We start from the raw sequence: 24,841 nt of genomic DNA on the forward strand, positions 1-24,841 counted from the left end.
GTCACTCCTTTACCATCCTCTTCCACTAAAGCTGTACAATTCTATTGTAAGATTTTAGCCAATACTTATGTTCCTATACTTGGTTCAGTTCTGTTCAGCAGCAACTGCTTTCTGAGAAGCAATCAACATAATTAGGAGCAAATACATACATCTGTATTTCACATCGTATGTGTTTGGATTGAGTACTGTTTCTAACAGTGTTAGACACATTCATTGAACAGCAGAGAATACTGGGGAAGAACAGGGATTTGGAATCTCATGGCACTGCTTTTCAGTCTGATTTTTGACCACAGGGAGAATGCAGCAGGTATCTTAGGGTAGAACTATTGCAAACACGGTAGAGCCCAGACGTGGGGAGGATACATACAGAGATGAACTTTTTGCTTGTGTAACTCCCTCAACAGCTTGGATGAGGATGGCAGAACCTTACTGATAAAGTAGACCTCCCACAGCAAGAACAAGAACGCATATCTGGGGCACTGATGACAGCTAGCTGAGAAAACTGATTTTATAATAAAAGGTTTTTAAAAAAGTGATTGTGATGTGATACTGTGTTTTTAGTTGCCCCTATTCATTCAGCTACCCCAATCAGCAGTGGTGAAACAGAATAATTGTCTTCACGCTGCCATTTGAAATTTTAAAGTGAACTGTGAGTAGGGAACACTGGTCACTGATGACAGAAAAGCCAAATGAATCATTCAAGTACTTTAAAATAATGACCCATAGAATCTAAGACCCAAGCTCCAATCTGTTTTTATAAAAATGCAAATATCCCTTAAGTATCTCTCAAGTATTCAAAAACAATCCAAGTATTAACTTTCAATACACATCAAGAGCAACATTTCATTGGAAAAGGAGATCAATGAGTTTAAGAGAGAGAGATAAAGTGAAACAAACAGGCAATAGAACCTATGAGAAAAATGCTAAACATGACTTACCTTGTAGATTTTGCAATGGCAAAGTCATGATGCCTCCTGCTGCAGCTGCTGCTACCAGCCCTTGGATGTTGGTGAGATTTGCTGTAGGTAGAGTTAGGACGAGTCCTTGTTGGCCCCCCAGCTGCCCAGCCATGTTGAAAGGAATAAGAATTGGTTGATTCAGGGCTGGAGTGCCTCCTGGCATCACCCCTGCTACTGCTGAGGCTAACTGTTGGGCTGTCAGTAATGGCTGTAACAAAACACAGACAGCAAGCCTATTTTACTCTACATAGCTCAGTATTTACACACTTACAACTCCTCTGGGTTGGGATCCTTTCATGTTCCATTATAGGCATGCACTGTTTCCAGTATCTTAAAGCATACATTTTCACCAACACAGAAAGTTTTGACAAACTTGACAGGCTGAAGCTGTAAGCCCTGCAATCATGTAGCATGGTAGCAATCCCAGTTCAGTCTAGACTGGAAAATTCATTACACATGCACCAAAGTTAGTTTATGAACACAAGAAGGCCTAACTCAAGTCAGCCTGCAAGTGTCTAAATGCCAGCATTTCCCAAATTTTCCCAGTTGTATACTGATTGATAAAAGCTGAAAACACTGCAGTGACAATTACCAGAAGCTATGTGGACCAAGACCGTCCCGGGAATTTGAAAGAACACTGAGTATATTCTTAGAGTGTGGCTGAACTTGGATAAAACTGTGAAGTGATATGGGAAATCTTTTAAGAAGTTATACAGTGCCAAAATATTATGCCTACATTTTGCTCTGAAGAAAATAAATACCTGGCATAAAAGATAATCAAATGCCTTTACTAATGCAGGAACAGTGTGTGACAGGCAGAACTGTCAGAGCCAATAAGGTTGCATTAAAATTGCACAAGCTTTTAAATATTAAATTATGACATGTATTTCAAAAATAGCATATAAGAAATTCAAATAATTTAACCTCCTAAGTATACAAAACTGCTTAGTTTTTATTTTAGAAAAACATATAAAAACCTAATATTTCCAAACAAATAACTTTGAAACATACATGATACATACATGCTCCCTTTTTGTAACACTAAATGCAGCCAAAGAGAATCACATTTTCTACATTACACAGACCAAAGGTGGTCAATCGCAGTTTTCAAATTGCATGTCTCGGTTGGTGGAAAGGAAAGATACTGACCTGAGGCCCAACAGGGAACGCAGGATGGGACTGACTGGGTTGGTGCTGGTCTGTTGGGCTTGTGTCAGGCAGCACTGTGTTTCCTCTGGCCTCTGAAATCCAAAGAGCAGAGTGACTTTAATATCAGGCCTGGGGACTGGCACATTACCTTCTACTCTGATGTCACATAACATCAAGCTGAAAATGATATGTTAAAGTGCTTTATCAATAACTCAAGCACTCAAATCACTTATCAGCTGCATAAATTATGCTAACATTCATTCAGACCAGCCAACTCATTCAAGGAGCTACAAAAATCTGACAGCAATGAAACTGAAGCTATCATCAACCCAGCTAATGCGGGTTGCATTATACATCAATTTACATACAGTACATGAGCACTCCACGTCTGTGGGAACTGCATTTTTTTATGCTCAGATGAGCATCAGCCATTCTAATTTCTGAAAGCAAAAATTATCTGAAAAACAATCAAGTCACATCTACTTTGTATCCTAATAAAGTCTCTTATTTTGTCAGTTACTGAGGCGGCAAAGGCTGTACTATGTGCAATAAAAAGGCACTGTGAAAACTGAAAACAGGTATGCTTCCAAATGACAGCTATTCCCCTTGTTTTCTAAATTGCATGTGGGAGGCAAGCAAAATTCTGTGAAACCAAGGATTTCCAGCATTTATTGAGATGATCAATATCCAACAATCGAACTATATGCTGGGCACCAATGACTTGCTAAGCACAGAACACAGTCCAGCACTACTGGATTTTGCTGAAGTCTGCAAAACAGATTTGGAAAGGAAAAAGAGAGAGAAAAACATCCTATCAGTTGTAAGAAAGTACCAAGATGTTTTCAAAACTACGTCTCGATCCTCTGTTTCCTCTGGGTGAAGGACTCGCATTGATTCACAAAGTTTTGCAGTGCTGATGGCACGATCAGGCACACATTTATCTTTGAAGCTGAAAGAATGACAGCAAGCATCAAAAGTAGATGCAAGAGCACTGTGGTCTCTTAAAAAGAAAACCCTGGCAACAACATCAGGTTTCCTGGTTGGTACAATAGCTCCTGTTCTGTTAGTTCTTTCTGATGCGCAGTTGAAATCTCGTTCTATGTAAACCTTCACGAGATGCTCTTTTCCAATGTTTGTCCTGTGAATAACTACTGCAAGACAATTCAGAACCGGTTTATTGGCACATGCTGACGCACTAAGGAAAAAGGATATGATTCTGTCACACTTATAAATTTTAAAGAGGGTATTATCAGCTCATTTAAAACAAATTCTTGTATATATTCTCCAAGGGGACAGACTTATAAATAATGGAAATGTGGGGAAAAAAAACCTTCAGTACATTAAGGTACAAATAAAATTGACTGCTACATATTATTCAACTGACTTCTATCTCTGTTATCTCAAACATAATAGCATTTTAGAATAGGATCAAATGTGCCGAATTATTATGCAGAAAGCTGTAAATCTGATTAATTTGCAGTATTTTTGTGTGGTCTCAAAAAGTCAGAAATGGACATTGCTTTGGGAATACTTAAAAACTATTGAAATATCTGATTTGGAAGTAATAAAAAAATACAGACTTGCTGACATTTTATAAAGTGAATTCTGTAAAAATACATTTGGCATTTTAATAACCACTGTCATTTAATAGTAAGAATAAGGTGACCTATCATAATTGGTGAGGACTCCAACAATTGCCTAATAACATGCAAAAAGAGACCCAGTCACTAAATTTTTAATGTGCAAATTACTCATCTGAGTTACTTGAAAAGAAAGAAGTGTAACTAGATACGCGAGATTCAGTGAAAACTGTTTCAAGTGCATTACAATCCTAGTGCTGCTGCCATCCCTAAAAACCAAAGACAGGTTTTCTTCAGTATTGCTTCCTCCAAAATAAAGTGCTATGTTACTAAACACAATTTTACCTTTAGTAATTTCCACATATTGTTATAGGTTTTTTTTAATCTTCTCATCCCTGCTGTATGTATCAAGTAATATTAGATCAAAGGTTCAATACCAATGAATATATCACTCCCCATTAAGATCAAATCTTATAAATCAATTTTGTTTATGTAATTTTAAGGGCTGAGAATTTGGTCTTTGTGTGTGATTTAATTAATATTAAAATAAGCTCCTGATCATCTGTCACATCATTAAATTGTCCTATGAAAGCTTTGGGAGAAGAGCAAAACTGGAGTCAAATATTCACTAGAATTAGATTTTATTGCAATTACTGTAGCTTGAGCTCTCAGAAAATAAATAAGAAGTTCTGAAGAAATATGCCTGTGCTTTAGTATTTTTTTCCATGGTGCAGCTATCCTGCGAACCACTGTTTTCTGCTATCTGTACCCTAAGGATTTTGCAATATTTCATCTCACAAGCTGTATGTAGCACAAGTGGGTTATACAGGACCATAAAACCAAAATTAATTGCACTCCTTTCCTTTTGCATTGCACTAATTGGAATCACTTAGGATTACATTCCTTTCATATGGTCACTCATTGCAGATGATGTATCTTTTTATTTCAGTGCTCGAATGCTCTGCCTGCTGCTCCTAGCTCACTTCCCATAGGATGCAGGCAACTCAGCAAAACAGCACATACTTTCATGTTCATGAATGTGGTCTTACATGGCACCCTATATGAAACTATGCATACTGTATTCTCAGACTGAAATTCTCACATTGCCTCTCATGCCCCTTCTAATCCACCTGCTACAACAGCCACTCAAGAATCAAGTTTTTTGTTTGTTTGTGTGTTTTTTTGTTTGTTTGTTTGTTTTTATACACGCAGAAAAATCTGCCTACTAGGCTGGCAGTAAAGACAGTGAAGTGAGGATTTCAGGGTTAAGTTCTGTTGCATCACACACAGTGACGGCATTTGTTGCTTGCTGTACACTATCTTCAGTGGGACACATAGGTCAAAGCTCCCAGGAAGGCGAAGCACAGCACAAAACACTGGTAGAAGACTACTTTTCCTTTTCTGCCTTATAATGGTGACTGGGTAGATTCCTCTGAGTTCACAGAATCTGAGGAGTCTGGAGAGCTCTGTGTCACAGCTACTATTTCTGATTCACAGAGGCTACTAATTTGGGAAAATACCTTCATTAAGGCCATTGCCCTAAGCTGGCAGCATGCCATTCCCTGCATTGTTTTTCCTCTCAGTTCTTACCACCTGTATCTGGGAGCTCATTAGTTCCAGATGCTGGAATGACCTCTGCAGGTAAATTATTCCCCTGTCCAAATTCCAGTCCTCACTAATAAAAATGACCTGTCAAAATCTAGCCTAGATTTTCCACTTGTGCAGACCCAGGCCATTACCTCCCATTAAGCTATCCTCCCACGTTGCTCAGCTTTCTATCAGCCAGGGGTATGGCAGCTAGGAACCAGGACTCGTAGCAGTCCCCATGGAACTGGGGAGCTACAGGCAGCACCTTCTCTGTTCCCAACTATGCTTTGGAGAGATTTTATTCTCATTACACCTCTGACTGCTGGTGCATATGGGGGCAGGGAGAAGGCAGTAACAGGGCACCTACTCTGGGAAGAAAAGTAATTCTTAATGCCATTTGCCTAGGCAGGGAGGTAAGACTTCTCTTGAGCACTGCTATCACAGCCTAAGTCAATGAGTTTGCTCAGTAGTACCCTACGAACAGACAGTGGTGCTACTGCCATGGTACGGCCATAACTGCAGACAAGGATTTAATATTTAATAAGCAGTATTCATCATATGTGATTCATCATAAATTAATTATAAATTATATAACACATACACTCACCTCTCATCCCACCAAGGGACTGGGAGGACATGACACAATAAAAAATTGAAGTGCACTGTAAACATTGTAAAATAACCCTCTTAAAATAAAATACTATTTAAAATAAAGCTAAGTAAAACAAAGGCAACCTTCTTCTCCACTTATCAGAACAAAAAAAGAAGCCCCAAAACCAAGTGAAAAACCTTGTTGGACAATACCTGGTTTGAAAATGAAAAAACCACAAGAGAAACATCAGAAGGAAAAAAAGATTCCACATCCAAAGGCCTCTGAGCCTCATTACAAAATTACAACTGTAAGCGCACTAGTTATAAACAGGCTTTCCACAGTTCGCTTCCTTTTTGTTCTTGCACACCTTCAGCCACATAATGGGTAATTCATTTTTAAATGTCTTTATGTCCCAGAGCCCCACAAAGGAGGGAATGCTCTAATCCCCACTTTACAAATGAGGGACTAATGGACAGAGGGACTCTGATGCAGATTCTCAAATCGGCACCATTTAGGCACCTAGGTCTCCTCAGCTGTAGTTAGAATGTTTAGGAAAGCATGGGTCAAAACACAAAACTGCTCTGTGACTCCTTGGCTGCTCCAGGGCTACCAGCAGCTCTGACAAGGCGATCCTGCCTGTGTTCCCCGGCACCCTGCACTTGGATGCACTATCTGTCCCAGTGGCCCTCATCTCACACGATGTCCGATGCTTGCAGAAAACCCGCAGCTGACTGGCACATGTGACTGTACTGAAGAGAATTACAGGATATATGATGGAGCACATTAAACACGTACATCCCACTGTCCTGGAACCTCCTAGCTCATCTGCAGGTGTGTGCTTGTGCCTGCTCACCGGTGTGACGCACACTGGCGTCTCCTCTCAAACTCCACACCAAAGCTCATTTAAAGCCAATGCTCAAACCACAGCATAGGAATAGCCTCAGCAGATGATCCGGGCATAGATAACTTCCTTGTGGTCTTCAAGAATTAATTCAGTGTGTCTTACATTTGTATCAGAACCAGGGAGATGCTGGGCCACCTCTTTCTAGTACTCAATGCTTTGAAGAACAAGCAGGATCAAATCAAAGTACTAGATTTTCAGTTATCAAAAGAGTATGTAAATCCTTCTAAGATACCCGTTTAAGCAAATATTTTAAATGAGTCAATGTTAATAAAAGAACACAGCATTTCAAGCAACAGTTCATATTAAAATCCTTAGATACAGTTCCACAATGTGACATTAAATTACTTGTATTTATCTATCAGTAACTGTAACAATAAAAAAATCAAGAGTAGACTTTTTTCTTACTCACTGAGACAACTCACATTAAAGATACAGCTTTAAGAATGAAATCATTAAATTGAAAATACTGCCTGTGTGAAAAAGTAGTCTCACATTTTTAAAACTAATAAACTCACAGTCTGAGCATGTAATATAGCTGCATTTACATCCTAAGCCATATTATCAGGACAAAAAAAGATAACTTTTGAAGAGAAATTAAACAGACCAACTGATAATATTCAAATTATTGGGTATGGTATGTGAAAGTCCATCACCCCTGATTAAAGTAACTCAGCTCTTCATTAAATGAACCCTTAATTGTCAGCAATTACACCAGAAACAATCTTGCTGAACAAAATTTAATAGCTGGAAGAAAAAGATGCAGCTGATAATGAAAAAAATGTAACATTCCCTCCAAACAATCCTCATGCTGCCACAAAGCACCATACTGTGGCTCTTAATTTCACTATTTTCGTTTTCTTGATGCCTCAAAGGTTGAACATGTAGGTAGGAAGCCTTTCCAAATTACCTCACTGTAAAACCTTACTAATCAGATTACTACACAGAATTTCACAAACAGATCTAAATTTTACAATACTTGCAGGAGAGAAAATTGAGATTTTATGCTGAATCCATTTTACATCGGTATTATCCTACGGTTATCAGAGGAGATATTCCTGTTACCTCAGTAAAGAAAATCAAGCGCAGAAATTAAATGAGAATCACCCACTGAAAGGTATGAATTTAAGCTCGGACTTCTCATGTTTAATTTAAGTAGTCAGATAGTTGTGTTCTTCCAGTCCATGACCAACATGTGGCATACAATTCACTCATCTGGACTGTGTATCTCTTTAAGTGTCAGGTTATCCCACAGATTGTTAAGCAATTCACCTTTTCCTGCTGACCTCTACTTCAGAATCTAAGCTTTTATTTCAATGCAGAGATTTCAGCCTCACAAAGAAAAATGAACAAGTAGAGATCTGGTTGTGTGCGGAATTGCCACCAGCACCTGTTAACTCTGAAACCTAACAATGTCGCAATGTCGGTATTATTTTACTGTTCGATCATTTTAGCACAACATACAAGTATGTGCTTGTCTTCCACAATGTCAGATTGTCTCAATTTACATAACTCTCACTCTTAATTTTCCACTACCTAAGTACAAAAACGTTCTAGTTTACCTTTGAAAATGTTTGTGGTGTGATAAGGAAATGCCATGTTGATCTACCATATTGACATATATGTCAGTACAATATCCTGTACAGAAAAGTTAAAAATGGTGCATGCAAAATGGCCTAAATTAGACAGCAGAATGAATAGAGTGGATTTGCTTTACTGACTGTATCGTTCAGTACTTAAGTAAAACCCCACAGTTTTATACTTATCTGAAACTGCCACGCAGTTGCTGCTGCAAAGCTACCAAAATCACTGCAGAGCTCAAAATCATTCTGCCAGCAGAGCACAAAATCTTGCCTTTGCCTGGTCCCTGGGGATATTTTCTCCTAAAGGATCTTCTCCCGCAAGACATATAAGGTAGCTGAAATCACTCTGCTCATTACCCATATGCACAGAGTTTGGCTTATATTTACGCATCTGCATCTTTCTGGATCAGGACTGATAACATTAGAACTCTATGACTGTTTATAATGAAAATACAGCTCTTGAAGTGATTCAGTTTACAGAGAACTTCTCCTGGGCAACCAACAGTTGTATCTACCAACAAAAAAACTACCATACCAAGGCACAAAAATCACAGATAACACAAAAACCAAGCTCTCCCAACTGCCTTAAATGTTCTTCTTTCCTGTCTTTATTTTTGCTCCCTTTCCACTATCTTATCTTTTCTTCTTTCTTTTTTCCCTGATTTTTTTTCTTATTGGTGCCTATATGAATATTCTTCCACTTCAGATACTTCATGTGGGAAAAGAAGCATCACTACTGCAGTAAAGGTGAAAGGATATAATTGTAAAAGTATGTTATTTATTCAAAATAGACTCATTCTACTTTTCTTCACCCCCTTAGTGCATAAAAATCCCTTGTTAATGGTGCATACATTTTTTATGAATTGGACCCTTCATATTGAGAGTTCTAGTTTCTTTTATACTGTATGCATTAGCACAAATACAATCACATTAAGGTCACAAAGACCCTATCAGTTTTCCCTGAATTCATACAACATTTCATACTCACTGTTTGCTGTTAGTGCTGGTGAATGCAATGATGATAAAGGTTACTTACCAGAAGATGGACAGTTGAATGCATTATTATTTCATGTTGGGCAGCTGATCCCTAGCTAAGAAGGGCAGGAGGCTTCTCTAAATTAAACTTCCCTTTCTTTCCATCCCTGGAAGCTTACTAAATGCCAAAGAGGAGCACATTAAAGAACATCTCTTTTGGAACAACTGCTACAGTTTGCCATCTTTCTACAGTTAACTAACATTTCTTTGTGATTTTTACAGCATTTATCTGTGCATGCATTTTTCTTCCTGACAGGGCAGAGGGCAAACTTTCCACCAAAAGCCCAACTTCCTGACACTCATCCTCCCAATGTGACCCCTGTACCCTCCCCAAAATAAGGTAGACTATGATGATATCTTATAAGGATATACATTGCTGTTTTCCTGGAGAACCTTGCAAAATTTACATATTATGGGCTTGGCCACTGGCACTAGAAGTTACTGAAATCCAGGCAATACCTGTGGATAGCCTCTGGTGCACAGTAATTCAGACTTCTGGGGGGAGAAAAGGGTAGCATCACTGACACCTTTTGCTTTTTAAAGGTTACGTTGATAGGCTTATTTACAAAGAATAGGGCACAGGTAGGTGGCTGATGACCAAAATTTAACTGTCAGCTTTGACACTTTCCAGGGACTGGAAAGGAAAAACTGTAAGGTGGGGAGGGGATGAACCTAGTGTCCTACCAGTCATACAAGAGCCTGTTTAGAAATTCAAATCATCTGGTTCAGTGAGTAGGGAATACGCAGTTAAGGAAGGAAGCATTCAATTAAACCCAGTAAGAGCACCTGCTACGTAGATCTTCAGCAGAGTCAGTGTTCAGCAAAACACACCCCACAATGTATGTAAACTCCTACAGGAGCATCCTGACCAGCAAGTATGGTCAAGCAACAGTGGTTTATCACTCTTGCTACTGAGTTCACTGTCTGGTTTCATCCCTGTGGTGTCTTTAACAATTTCACACTCTCTGCTGTGGTCTTTACACAGCCCTGTGGGGCAGCTCCATCAAGTGTCTCATTACAGGTTGTTCAGCTGTTCAGACTTTATTGAGACTCTTGAAAGAGCCATCCCACAGAGCAGCATACTGCAGGAGTCCAGTCGAGATCCAGGAGGAAAGCTTAACAGTGACAGCAACTCTGTATGCAGGAGACCACACTCCCGGATCAGACTAAATCACAAAACTGGTAAGTCTACATTATAAACCTATTTAGCTGCACACGTACCTTCAGAAATTCCTAGCTACAAAAATGCAACAGCCTTCCCCCTTCAAAAAAGCCCGTGCTGTTTGCAGCAAGTTCTCATGATGTGGCTCAGCAGGGTGAGCCATTATTTCAAATGAAAGTGTCGGCTGGGAGCTGCAGAAACTCATGGTATACATGCCTCCAGATCTTGTAAATCCTGAACTGAATTAACTTCTGTCTCTTTATTATTGTCCGAAATCAATCGTAGTGACTATTTACAAGGGGCTTTCACCAGGAGTTCCCAAATACTTTATATTTATCTGTTTTTAAAAAGCATTCAGTCTGCTGGCCAGGTCTTGCAAGCTATGTCAAGCTTGAAGTTTAAAACATGCCACAGGGGCTTCTGGTCCCCCCCCCCTCCCCACACACACACTTCTATTCCCTCCCTCCTCTGTAGACCAAAAGCTAAAAATATAAAAAAGACCTAAAGAACTAGTAGTCAGAATTGTCATCCTTTCTGCATCCCAAAACTGAGCAGCTATTTGCCAGACAATGATAGTGAAACACTCCTCAGCAACCACAAAGATGGTCTTTCGCACACTTAAAAATACTGTAAAGCAGATCTGCAGGGAAATACAGACCCAAGTGATTTACAAACAGTTGGACTCTGTTCCTGTAATATGCTGATCTTGCCTTTACGTCAGTCAAACTCCCATCAGCTTTCACATGTGTTGGATTAGTTCTCTAGGAAGGTGTTGTGGTTTAGCCCCAGCCGGCAACCAAGCACCACGCAGCCACTCGCTCACTCCCCCACAGGGGGATGGGGGAGAGAATCGGAAGAGTAAAAGTGAGGAAACTCAAGGTTTGAGATAAAGACAGTTTAATAAGTAAAGCAAAAGCCGCGCACGCAAGCAAAGCAAAACAAGGAATCCATTCACCACTCCCCATGGGCAGGCAGGTGTTCAGCCATCTCCAGGGAAGCAGGGCTCCATCACGTGTAATGGTTTCTTGGGAAGATCGACGCCATAACTCCGAACGTCCCTCCACCCCTTCCTTCTTCTTCGTCCCAGCTTTATATACTGAGCATGACATCATATGGTATGGAATATCTCTTTGGCCAGCCTGGGTCAGCTGTCCTGGCCGTGTCCCCTCCCAACTTCCCGTGCATCCCCAGCCTTCTTGTTGAGCAGTCCAGCACGAGAAGCTGGACTGTCCTTGACTACTTAGCAACTACTCAAAACATCAGCACGTTATCAACATTTTCTCATCCCACATCCAAAACACAGCCTCAAACTAGCTTCTATGAAGAAAATTAACTCTACCCTGGCTGAAACCAGGACAGAAGGGTTTAAGAACACAGAACAGGTTAAAAAACTTTGTACATAACAAGCACATATCCCACAACAGTCGTATTGTGTGAAAGATCTCCTGGTTAGTAACGCCTTTTCAAGGCAAGACCTCTTTGTAACAACATGCCATGCAGGAAGGAAATAGGCAAAAAGAAGCCACACAACTTAGCTTTGCCAAAATACCAAGCGGCAGACAACTTACTTCAAATAGAGGGCACTGTGATACCTCCTAACGGGATTAAATTATATGGAATATACAAACTGTCTCTAATCCATGAGAACGCTTGTGTTCATATATATATGTATGCCTCTCTCTATATAGATATGTATTTTTAAACAAATTAATTTCTTACATCCCTTTCATTTTTATATTATTGTTCTGTTTATTTTTTCAGCATTACAGTAATTGAAAAATATCTACTGGTAAAAGATGCTATTAATTTAAGTGCATTCATAGTGTGTTATGTCACTAATAGACTTAGGTAACATTATTCTTTTATCCTTTTTACAAAGCATTATTTTATTCTCCTCTCATTTCTAAGATTTTACTTCCACTTAAAGTCAAGTAGAGTGAGGGCTTTGCAGAATTCTATTATATTATTGTCCTGTCATTATTCTAACTCCATTACACAACAACACAAAACCAGCATCAGCCTCCATTTGTCATATTATTTATTTTGAGGATTATGTCAGGTCTCAGACTATGTGTACGTGCCTACTAAACATAATTTGGAGTTGGGCAAAAAGTAAACATTGATTCCTTCTAAAAATGCTTTTAAAGCAAACACTTTTTACCTAGTCTATATTTCTCTGAGAGCTGTGTCATCTGATTTTGACCTATGCAACCCTTTAGAAGAATCTAGCTACATTTACAAAATATAAGACAATGTCTGAAGGTACATACAGACAAACAGACCTGAAGTTCTTTGTCCGTACTCCTGGCTGAGCTGACATAAGCCAATCCTGGTGTGGAAGCCACGCAGCTGTGCTCATGTGATGCTCTGCACACACACGCTGTGCGTCACTAACACAGCTATGTTGCTTCTAGGCAGAAGCTGGCTTGTGTCTGGCCACAGTGGAGAACAGTGGACTCTGAGTAAAGAGGACCTTGGGCCCACCTTTCCTACAAGTCAGAGCTCTCAGCAGCCAACAAATGACTCGGCACGCCTGATGTGCTTTGCAGAAGTGGATTGTCATTGCCTTCTTAATATCTTCTTTTAGCATGCCGGGCTTTTAGGATATGCAAAAGACAGTCAGGGCTGGTTTGAAACAGCCAACACTCCTACCGTCCATTCCTTATGGCTACCATAAAGGAAAGAAAGATCAGGAGCTAATCCAGCAAAAGCAAGATTTAGGCTCAATGCCCAACCATCACAGAATTCCTGCAAGACCTTCACCAGCCCTTTTCATCTCACACACAGAGAGCATTTAGGCCCTCAGAGCTTAGAGAAGTCCTGGACCAAAGGAGCATGTCAATCAGAGCAGCTGCATCGGCAGGTACTGCCAGTATGCAGCTTTCTCCAGTCACAGACTTCTTATCATCTGACACTACTCTACCTTCAGGGAAAACACCTATGTTGGACATGGTGCAATGTCTGTGCAACTGGACTCTAGAGCTGCCTTTCCTCCACATTGAAGGAATCTGCACTCAGCTGTCCAGGATAGCTTCATGTTGTCTGCCACTGCATGCCTTCCTTGCATCCTCATATCGGCACAAAAAACTCCTCCTCTCTTCACCTTACCTCTCCTTAACTCTCTCTCCACATACAGGCTACTGAACGACTGCTGGAGGAAATAATATCTACTCTCTATCAACTACATAGTCCCAAGTGAAGTTCTGGTCATAATCAGTAACTCCATTAACCATCACCCAGATTGCTCCCCTTGTTATTCAGCAGAACCTGTTGATTATATAGATAACAACACACTAAGTAGATTTAACTCAGCAAGAGATGTCTGGGTTCAAAACTCACTCTAGATTAAACACACATGAAAACAAACAAACAAAAATACTCATATTCATACTTACTGTCTTCTCAGTTAAAAACTTATTTAAAGAGTTTCCGGGCAAAATCCATCTCTTTACCATATGTACGAGTGACATTCATAAGGGAGTTGTATACAGAAAACGGGATGCAGTAGGTTTTATTTCAGTCATTGTGAAGCACACCACTTATATGTGTTAGTGTACTTTGCACGTATATTGTTATAATAGCATTGTTTTCACTTAATATGATTCTAATGACTTTCCTCTGAAGAGCATTTGTGGACACCACAACTCCCTTAATGGTAACAATGGATAAACATCAGCTTGAGAAATGCAGGTCTATATTATTTATGAAGCTGCAATTCTCCTGTAAATAACCAGTTGTTAAAATGATATGTATCTATGTAATTGAGTCTTCTGTACACAAATAAATAAGGCTTTATTGCAATGTCAGAAGTTAACAGACCAGTCAATAAAATCAATAACTCACTTTTTCTTGCTTATATATCTAACTTTTCTCCACCTTTCCTATGTCCTCTGTTTGTTCTGGTTACATATTAACACTCCGATGAATAAATAGCTCTTATGATACTATTTAGTAAATGGAAATCGTGGCCTCAAGAAAAGTCTGAAGAAACACCATCTCAGCAGTTTAACACTGACTATTCATCGTGTACTTTAACATACACCTGTTTGGTATAAATCGGGGAGAAATAAGTTGTCTTGATCTATACATCAGAGTGACAGATACTTTTAATGTGAATGACTACATGAAGGTCTAAGTAAATTAGGTTCATATTGATACATTTAGATAAAAGTTCTCCAGGCCTGGCCTACATTATCATATATCCATTGTCAAAATGGCACTGCCAGATTGTAACACTGTGCTGCTTATGACTCTATGGTTAAGGTTGTGTCAGCATTCCCATTTTTCAAATATTTATAACTTGGCTGTAAAATTTGCTTTGGCTTGAAACTTAGTGAACCAGAAGCCAGATCCTACAAATCTTTACTCAAGAAGGTTGACCATTTTATTTCAGTTAGAGTGTTTCCATTAGCTGGGTCCTGCCAGATTACAATCCAAGGTCAAAGTTTACGAGCCTGGTTGTTTTATTTTCTTAATGAAAAGAGAACTGGGTTGCTTTAAAAATATTCTTTAAGAAAAAAAAATATGGAAGCACTGGAAAATAATACTTGATTTTGTGATGTGATTAGGTCCCTAACTTGATATTCTCTTGTTTTCAGTACTTTGAAGAAGAAGAAGAAAAATTAGCAGCAAAGCTGCTGCAATGTCAAAACTAGCCGTGGGGCATATACACTAAATTTTGTTCCACTAATTACATTTTCTTGTGGGTTTTCATCTGGGATCTAGCACACCTCCTAAACAGCATAAAATTGGGATGGCTCCAAGTGAGCCATTCTCATCTATCAGGAATACAAACATGCTCGCAAAAGCTATCTTATTATATATGCTCCACACAGGCTCTTCATTCAAAAATATTTTAACAGATGTCATGCTGGATAAATATAATGGCTCATCGGAGGCTTAGAAACACTTTACCCACAGTAGAAACAAATTTGGGCAGCATTTTTCAAATTGAGTTAAGTCCTTAATACACACCCACAGGCTTACTTAGACTTATAGATACAATATCTTTTTCTTTTGTCCTCCTTAGCTAGCTGAACACATGATCTGTTATCGATGAAATTTTCCTGTTCTGATGCTGCTCTTTTGGTTCACTGATGAAATATGTCCTGCCTCTGCACTTGCCTTTTGGATAAGATCACTGCGGAGCACTGGTTGGGGGACAAATGCAAGCCCCTTCTGCACAGCTCCAGCAGCTTACAGGTTATCTGCAGAGAAGCGCAGGAGGTGCATGTTGCACAACAGCATCCTTTGAATCCTTTCATTTCCAAAATTGACCATGGACAGGGTTGCCCAAAACAGCAGAAGGTAGCGACACATTCCTACAATTTGTTAACCTAAGCCAAAAAAAACCCAACAACAGGAAATGCTTTTAAAATAGATAGAATATAAATCCAGTTGATGAACAACAGAAAACTATGCCGTTTGGGATTCCTTTTAGTTTCATTTGGAGGAGACTTTTACTTCTACTTTCACTGTCCCTGGTACAGAAGACCATGTTGCAGTAAGTTGTATTTGGCTTGATACTGTAAAGATCTTAATAAACAACTTCACTCTTGTGAGCAGACTCACTGAAGTAACACAAGCATGAGGCACCCGTGATGCTTCTTTATGCTCCTGGGGTACAATCCCTCTATGCATAGAGTGAGCATGTGGTACTATCCTCAGGTCTTTGAGAAGTTGCAAGGCTTTGCAAGGCTTCATAAGAATTTAAATATTTTCTTTTAGTTTACACAATTTTGTTTGGCATTGAAGAACCAGGCTCGAGCAGCTGTGCAGATGGAAGTACACTATTAATGTAAAGCAATATCTATTGTGAACAGCATGAAAATTCCTTGCATGGAAATTACTTTCTTCCCCATAAGTTTCATTTCATGTCATATAATAACACCAAGACAAATTGTAAGCTACAAGCTTGCTGTTTTATTATAAAGTATTTATAAAAGTATTTATAACTTTATTCTTTAAAGTACCTGTCTTTTACAAAGTTTGAGATCTTAAACATCCAGGTTATACGACAGTGCATGCACCTGACATACCAACTTGCAGGATGGCATGACAGTTGTGTTGTGTCATGTGTTGAGGCCCAGGGTTATGACAGTAAGCAGGGATGCCGTGCTTTCTCAGGGGTCCCAGCACTGTGGCTGGGCTCTCTAAATACAGTCCTTATCTGCAGCACTTCCACGCTGGGACCCCTCAGCAGCAGCCCCGGCAGCCCAGCTGCTCTGCAATACCAGCGAGTGAAGCGGGAGAGGGCTGCGGTGCTGCTCTGCTGCAGACGAAACGCCAGACAAGAGGCCGAGCAGCACAAATATCAGTTCTCCTAAGCCACGAGTGGCAGACTTAGGGGATGACGTAGCACAACATGGTGGAAAGGAGTTCATCTAGCAGCGCATGTGCTGGTGCTTGCTGTTTTTAGTAGGGGTTGATCTTTCTGCAACAACCTGTCTAGGGCTAGCTCCCTGAAATATTAGGCCAGCGTCATCAAGTAAGGCAGAGCCACTGCTAAGACCTGGTCGGTTGTTTGAGTATCCGATACACTGAGCACCTCAGGAGCAGTGCCTTCCCTTCGGAGAGTGAAGGCATGGCAGCATTGGCTGCTGTCTACCTAAAGCATCAGGCAACATGCTGAGCCTGCCTCTGCGCTTGAACTCCAGGCACTGAAGTAATTTCGTATCAGAACTTCAGGCTGACCAGCTATGGGGGACACAGCTCAGGGGATAGAAAAAAAAGTGGTTTAGTCACTGCAAAGAATAGTGACAACATTCGTGTCTCATACCTAGATAAAATGCTGTCTTAACCTTCATTCATTTCCTTTTGAAGCACATGGTTCTAAAGTAAAGGGGGAAGGAAGAATACATACCCTTCATTTGTTTACAATAAAGTGGTCACAAGACTATAAAAATAAAGGTATGTGGTGCAAATCTATAATTCTGAGCTCTTTTTCTCCCACTCTGATGAACTGTGACAAACATCACAGAACAAATCACACCATACCTTCTTATACAGAAAGACAACGGTTTTTAATCACCTGTCTCAAAGACACGCTTAGAATCCTTAATTCTGAGGATCACTCTGTAATCCTAAGAAAAATCCTGTGGATATCGGGGGACAAAACCACTCCTACAGTGATCCCTACATTTTTCTCCAGGGCTCTTCACTGGGGCTGCACTCTCATAACATACATACACTTATTTTGACACCTGACATACCTCTCCTAAGAAAGAATTGGTTTCAGACTACAGTTGCTTTCCTTGGCTCCCCTTTCCTGCTCAGCTTCTCCTTTTACTGTGCTGTTTTCCTCCTCTTTTACGAGGATTCTTGGACAAAACCCTTGAAACAGTGACTTCAATAATATTAAAAATACGTGGGGTTAATTGCTTGTGTTTTTAAAGGCAGGGTGGGTCTTGAAAAAAAACAAACCTCGCATGCAACATATGAGGCAACTTTTAAGCCCACAATTTTCTGAGAATAACTTTGTACTTGCAATAAAAAAAATATTTTGCATTAAAATGGGAACAGTGGAGGAAGTCAGAGTAGATGGGTGACAGATCCTGCCACTAACACAAGGGTTTAAAACATATCAGGGCATCGTCCTTGAGGCTAGAGGCCCCACACACTTCACCCTCTCATGCTGGAACAGAAAGTAGAATTTTCCCATTAGGAGCAGCTTATCTTCCAGGGATACTTTCCTCCTCCGCAGACAAACATTTTCAAACACTGTATCATATTCACACTCTTCTCCTGTACTTACCAAAGACATAAATATCTTAATATTTCAAAACTATAATATAATGCAATAAGATTCAGCATAATAACATCCATCAGAAAGGAAAACTTAAAAGAAAAGCATTGCATTTTCTATATGAAATGATATATAATGACCATTGCCTAGAAATGGATCAATCTGGCTCCAGTGGAGCAGCTGTATAAGCATTCAAAACAGCAATAACTACAAGCTCTGGTGAGGTACTTTTCTTCCCAATGTCATCTCATTTTATCCCCCCTGAGCAAGGCTGAAAGTCATGCTGAAAACATGCAGACAGCTTTCTCTCCCTGCCCCCATTCCTGAAATTCTTGATTTTACTAATAACACTCAATTGGGTAGCAATTTTCAGTTGTAACACATTGTACTGAGTCCAGTTGCAACAACCATAAATTCTATTTTTAATGAGTTAACAATGTTTGGGGGTAAAAACACACCGGGGAAAAAAGTGACACATACAGAATTTGTACTTTAAAAGATTTTTTTTGTTGTTGTTTTAAAATGTTTTTGACATTTAAATTTTATACAATTGATGGGAATAATGCAGGTAATTAAAAGTGTCATCATCATCATCTTTTTCCTCTTTTAATATACTTTTAAATAATTTAAATGGAACAGAACAGTCAAGACTGAGTTTTTGTATTTGGAGGCCAGATCTCACTGAATTGCACTCCACGAAGAACCAAATAGAGTTTTCCACCACATTTCTACAGTTTGACAGAATTTGACAGACAACTTGACACCAAACCAATATTTGAATGTAAATAACCCTCAGCTTCTCTAATACACACCAGTTTGTGGTTATTCTCAAGGGGTATGTTTGAAAGTTGCAAAAGGTCATGACAGGAGTGCCATATACAAAGACAAATGCCAGAGCTGTGCTTAGTCAGCTCTCAGTCCTCATGTACCACAGGTTTTTGGTTTCTGAAACCCCAGATTTTTTCTGGAGCAGATGTGGAGTCGTGTACTCAACCTAAGTACAATAACTTGTTTTTTTTTCATGGGTCCCCAAGTGCACAAACCAGACTCTAAAAACCCTTTCCTACTTCCTCTAGGAAATTCACAGGTTCTAGGTCCATTCATTTTCCTTATTTGATAGCTTTTACAGATTTTGCAACACAGAACTACAGAACTTTCCTACTGTAATGACAGTGAATATCAAGGAATTATCACTTGCTTTTAACAAATGACAAGAAATACCAATGATATGGTAATGGCAGTTAACAGCATTATTAGAGTGAAATTTTTTCTGCTCAGTTTACCTTGGGGGCCAATTTCCCAGAGCAAACAGAGGCCAGGAGTGAATTCACATCCCAAACCAAACAGTCAAATGCAACCCACAGTCAGGAGTTTTGAAATGGACTCACTTATCTGGTAGACCTGTACAGTTGTCTCCTCTCTGTGTGCTACCGCAGAGAGTGTACACACTTGGGAGTGTGTTGGAAGCGACAGCCCTCATCTTTCCAACTAACAAGGACTGTTTTAAACTGCCCAACTCCACAGTCAATTTTGTATCAAACCCCCCTCCTCTATGGATCAAACAGCAGCAGCGAACACTGCACAGGGGGATGCACCACAGCAAGCCTTCTGATGAGGATTTTCCATAGTCTGCCTTCTCATCTGGCAGGATTGCAGCAGCACTGCCAGGTGAATGTTGGAGTTTCTTAGATCCCATCATCACCATAGTAAGTACACTTCAATAGTGCAAAATGCTCAGGCCTCACTGCTGTTCCCCGGGCTCAAAGGTTTCCACAACCACTTTGCATCCAATTTCCCCCAAGTCCATTTCTTTGGCATCCCCTACCATTTACATAGACTCACGACTGCTTCAGCTACTCTCACCGTGTCACCAGGTAACCTTCTACTTTCACCCAAAAGCTCATCACGCTGTCAAGATGTTAGGGCCCATTTGCACAAAAGACCCAAGGCAGTGTGTGTGGGAATACATTATCTTGCTACCTTCCGAGACATTTGTCTGAATTATTTTCTGCCCAATAAACCATGAATAAAGATGACAACATCCTTTACGAGAACTAGAATGATTAGCAGAGTATTAACTTTTATCCTTGCCTGGCATTTCAGCAGCAATGATGGTGCTCCATGAAGTCTTTCCAGTCATTTACTTACTATAGTTTAAATTTTTCCAAGGACTTCATGTAGCTGCTTCGTGTGTAAACAGTACATAATTATTACCACACTATGCTATTCTGCATTACAGAATAGGCAAAAAACCCTGCAACTATTTTTCCTCTCACAGAAGTTGTCAGCAAATATTTCTTTTTCCTGAAAAAGTCAAGTCCAGGGATGGTAGACTTCCCAAATTTACATCCAGTTACCCAAATTCTGCTCTCTGACACACACAGTTCAGCTGAATAACGGAGAGTTCCAGTGGATTGCTCAAAAAGATGAAGGTCTGACTGTCCACCAGCTCTGCTAGGAGTTTATAGATCTGGTCCCGACACATGTTAGATTAGGCAGGCATGCGTCAACATCTTTTACTGCTCAATTTTAAGCCTACACATTTCTGTTTAATTTCAATACAACTAGTCACGTGCCGACACGTACAGACATGGGGATTAAGTGACAGCTAAACAAAACCCCTTTTGCATACATATTTTTATGCTTATATATCATGTCCTCTGCCGAACATGAAGGTGCAATGGCATATATTTCTGCACCTAGTCCATGTGTTTATGCATCTGCTACAATGTGATGTGCTGGCACCCCTTTTCATGCACCTGTGTAGTGACCCAGCTGGGGGAAATGATATATTGGCTGGACTGGGGAAAACACAAGAAAAAAATATTCTTTTCAGCAGGATGGTCTCCTTGATCTGGTTCACCACATGGGTTCAGTGCAGAGGGCAGAGCAGGGTCAAAGTGGAGCAAGGAAGCTCAAACAGAATTACTACTGAAGGCGTTAATGGCTACTTCTGCAGAAAGGATTCATCTTTGGGCATCTACTGATGTGAATGGTTCAAACATATACAGAGACTTACACTGCCAGCATATTGGACCGGTCATTTTTATGAGCCTGACCACAAAACCCAATCCTGTGAGATTGTGCTCTGGCAGACAGAACGGGAAACACCTTCAAGCATCAAACCAGACTGAAGGCCTTGCTTTCAAATTTTTGGACAGGTGCACTGTAATACAGTTGAAACACCATTGTATGATACTCTGTCTGCTTTGGATTCTCATATGTTCACTCCAGAGGGTAGGAAAGCTTGACAATATAAGTTTTATTCAAAAATTCCTCTTCTCATGCAACATTGCTTGCCTCCAAACAGCACAGCAGAGCAGCACAGAGGGGTTGTCTGCCTTCTCCCAAAGAGGACAGTATGCATTTCACCACCAGCAAGCAGAGCTGGTAGGTCCAGACTCACAAGGGCATAGATTATGCTGGCAGCATGAAGCATTGAGCTTGGAAATGAAGCTGGCAGCAGGCCAGGAGATAAGATCCAAAGTAGCTCTTCGTATCCTAATACACGTGTCTCAATCAATGCTCAAACCAATAGACTCCCAACGGGTCTGCAGTCTTTCCTGACACTTTGTTGACATGTTGCTCAATTCCATGTTGGCCAACACGTACACTGCTCTCAGGGTGTGTTCTCAGGGAGCTTGTCCTGTTTCTGAGTGCTCAACAGTTTTTAGACTTTTCAAGCTCTCCTCTGCTGATTAAAAAAAAAAAAACAACAAACACCAAACAAAAACCAAGAGGCTCTACATGATTTAACACATGCCTCTTTCGTCAAATTGCAGTTTTGGTCCTGAATTAGTTACATCTGCTCTGCAAAGGGAACTCATGCTCTCAAAGAGATTTGCTGCACCTTGGTGTAGGGATGCTCTACACGGGCATGACAAAAAACTTACTTTTGCAGGGCATGACACAAAGTTAACTGATTTCAAAGACATTCATTGACTTCCGTAGGGTTGACTCGGCATGTCAACATCAAGCCATCTTCTAATGAAGACCAGAAGGAGCACATGCAAACAGTGCTGTTTGCGAAGGTCCCAGCAAGTGCTGAACCCCACAGGAGGGATCTGCGTTCCACTCAATTCTGACAAACATTCCTTTAAACATGCTCTCATCACCCCTGGAATGTGGCAATTCCCTCTTATCATAAATTTATCATGTACTCAAAAGTGCCTTGATTTTCAGATCTGTAGCAGACACTAGCAGACAATTCAAATGAGAGAGAGAAACCACCACTGTTTAAGATCAGCCTAACATGAAAATGACAACATACTTCCCCACCACTGTTAGCCACAGTGAGAATTACTCAGCAAAGCAACTCATGTGACTGGCATTACCAAACCATGTGCAGATCCCTTTGCCACCCTATTTTATGTACAACACCATTGTGCGCCATTCTGTTTGGAAATTTTGTTGCTATTTCTGTTACATGGCTGAGCTTGTGGGAATTGGTCCCCATGTCTTCTGAAGGTGATAATCCATGGCTTTTTCCCCTGTATGTCTTCTTCCCCAAGTCTCCTTCAACTATCTCTCTGTCTTTCTAATAGGAGAATGAATTTATTGTTTGTGAAGTTTTCAGGGACACTTAATCATGCAAGTCTAGTTAATCACTGAAAACCCATTTCCTGAATGTCAAAATTTCTCCTGTTGGATAGTAGTGGCCTAATTCTAAACATGCTCAGGTAAAGAAAAGGACACAAAAGCTTATTTCTCTCTGGTTTTTCAAGATCCCCATAGATCTCTGGTGGCCCTCAGATTAAGACTCCTTCATTTGTCTTATTCCCAAGAGAAACCAGGCAAAGCATGAATAGGAGAAAAATAAGCATGCATGGCAGAACTATTTTCTCTCTTTACGATGTTTCTCACACCTATAATCTACATAGAAAGAAACCCGAAAATAACAAAAACAAAAAAAGGAGTTCATAAAAATTTTGGGAGTCTAGAAGCTCTGCAGTCAGCGACATTTTCATATTGAGATAAGATTCATATCCCATCTACTGTCTGAGGTCTTAGCTCTAGCAACCTGAAACAACAGAAAAGTTCAGCTAGTATGGGGCTACGTTTTGGATTTGTGCTGAAAACAGTGTTGATAATACAGGGATGTTTTCATTACTGCTGAGCAGTGCTCACACAGAATCAGTGCCTTTTCTGCTTCTCACCCCACCAGTGAGTAGGCTGGGGGTGCACAAGAAGCTGGGAAGGGACACAGTTGGGAGAGCTGACCCCAACTGACCAAAGGGATATTCCATGCCATATGACAACATGCTCAGCATATAAAGCCGGAACGAAGAAGAAGGAAGGGAGGAATGTTCAGAGTGATGGCATTTGTTTTCCCAAGTAACCATTACCTGTGATGGAGCCCTGCTTCCCTGGAGATGGCTGAACACCTGCCTGCCCGTGGGGAGTGGTGAATGAATTCCTTGTTTTGCTTTGCTTGTGTACGCAGCTTTTGCTTTCCTTGTTAAATTGTCTTTATCTCAACACATGAGTTTTCTCACTTTACTCTCATGATTCTCTCCCCAGTCCCGCTGTGGGGGGAGTAACCAAGCAGCTGTGTGGTGTTTAGTTGCCAGCCGGGGTTAAACCATGACAAAGGAGAAGAAATAAGCTGTCCCACACCTATTTCACTGATGGGGAAACCTAGGAACAGGGAGTAGATTGACCGTGATGTTGCCCAAGATTGACTTGTCCAAGATGATGCAACAAATCCATGTCAGAATTGGAACTGACCTTTCCTCTGGAGCTGTTTTGTGCCTAGACCTGAGCTCAAAAAAAAAGCAAAAATAAACCACAAAACAACGATAAATGTTATTGGCAGCTGGAAAAGTAGAAAACTGACTCATGGGGACAAAAAGTTGCACGTGAGATAAATGCAAGCATTCTGCCCAAGAAACCTGAAGAAAATTGAGCTGTAGAAACTCAAAACATTCCACACAAATTGATGAGCAACAGCAAATTTTTAGGTTTTCCAAAATAGGTGATAATAGAAGCTGTCTCCCAAAAGGGCCGAGAATAGCCTGTAGTAAGAGACAGCAAACTTTTCTAAGTTTCTGAATCCTCTCTGTGTTGCCCCTGTTTTTCCCTTCAGAAGATGCGAGATGCCTCTCTTCTTGATGCATAGAGCATTGATTGGATTCAAACTCTTTCCACTTCATCCACTCTCTTTTATCTGGTGAAGTGCATGCGCAGCACTCTGATCAGTGGACAAGATCGTTCTGTAGTCAGCCAAGGTATTTGTCAAGGGGCTGTATTTAAATATGCATTGTTTGCAACAAAGGAATAAAGCTATGAAAGGTTATTAGAAAATCAAATGCAGCTATAAATTAATTTCTGTAATCACTATTCATTAATATTTAATATATTTATATAAAGGATAAATTTCCTCAATTCCCTAGGCATCCTGCATTTAATAACGTGGAAACAGCTTATCTTCTTCCTGTTGCTGAGACTGAATTTGTAATAACTAGTAATGTTAAATGTATTTTTTAAAAATCAATAATAAATAAATACATAAACACTTCCCCCCAGAATGGTCCTGATGTTATTTACAAA

General features: G+C 40.1%; 1 protein-coding gene across 1 annotated transcript in view; it reads right to left on the reverse strand.

Moving 5' to 3' along the window:
- POU6F2 (POU class 6 homeobox 2) overlaps window positions 1-24,841 on the reverse strand; it is a 319,101-nt gene that overhangs the window by 182,626 nt on the left and 111,634 nt on the right. The window contains exons 3-4 of the mRNA XM_082015100.1: window positions 2,109-2,200; window positions 939-1,167 (exon numbers count right to left, since the gene is read on the reverse strand). Coding sequence (XP_081871226.1) covers window positions 939-1,167; window positions 2,109-2,200 — 321 coding nt within the window. The remainder of the gene's footprint in view (window positions 1-938; window positions 1,168-2,108; window positions 2,201-24,841) is intronic.

The sequence above is a fragment of the Phaethon aethereus genome (genome assembly GCF_964289735.1).
Source record: "Phaethon aethereus genome assembly, chromosome: 2".
Lineage (NCBI taxonomy): Eukaryota > Metazoa > Chordata > Aves > Phaethontiformes > Phaethontidae > Phaethon > Phaethon aethereus.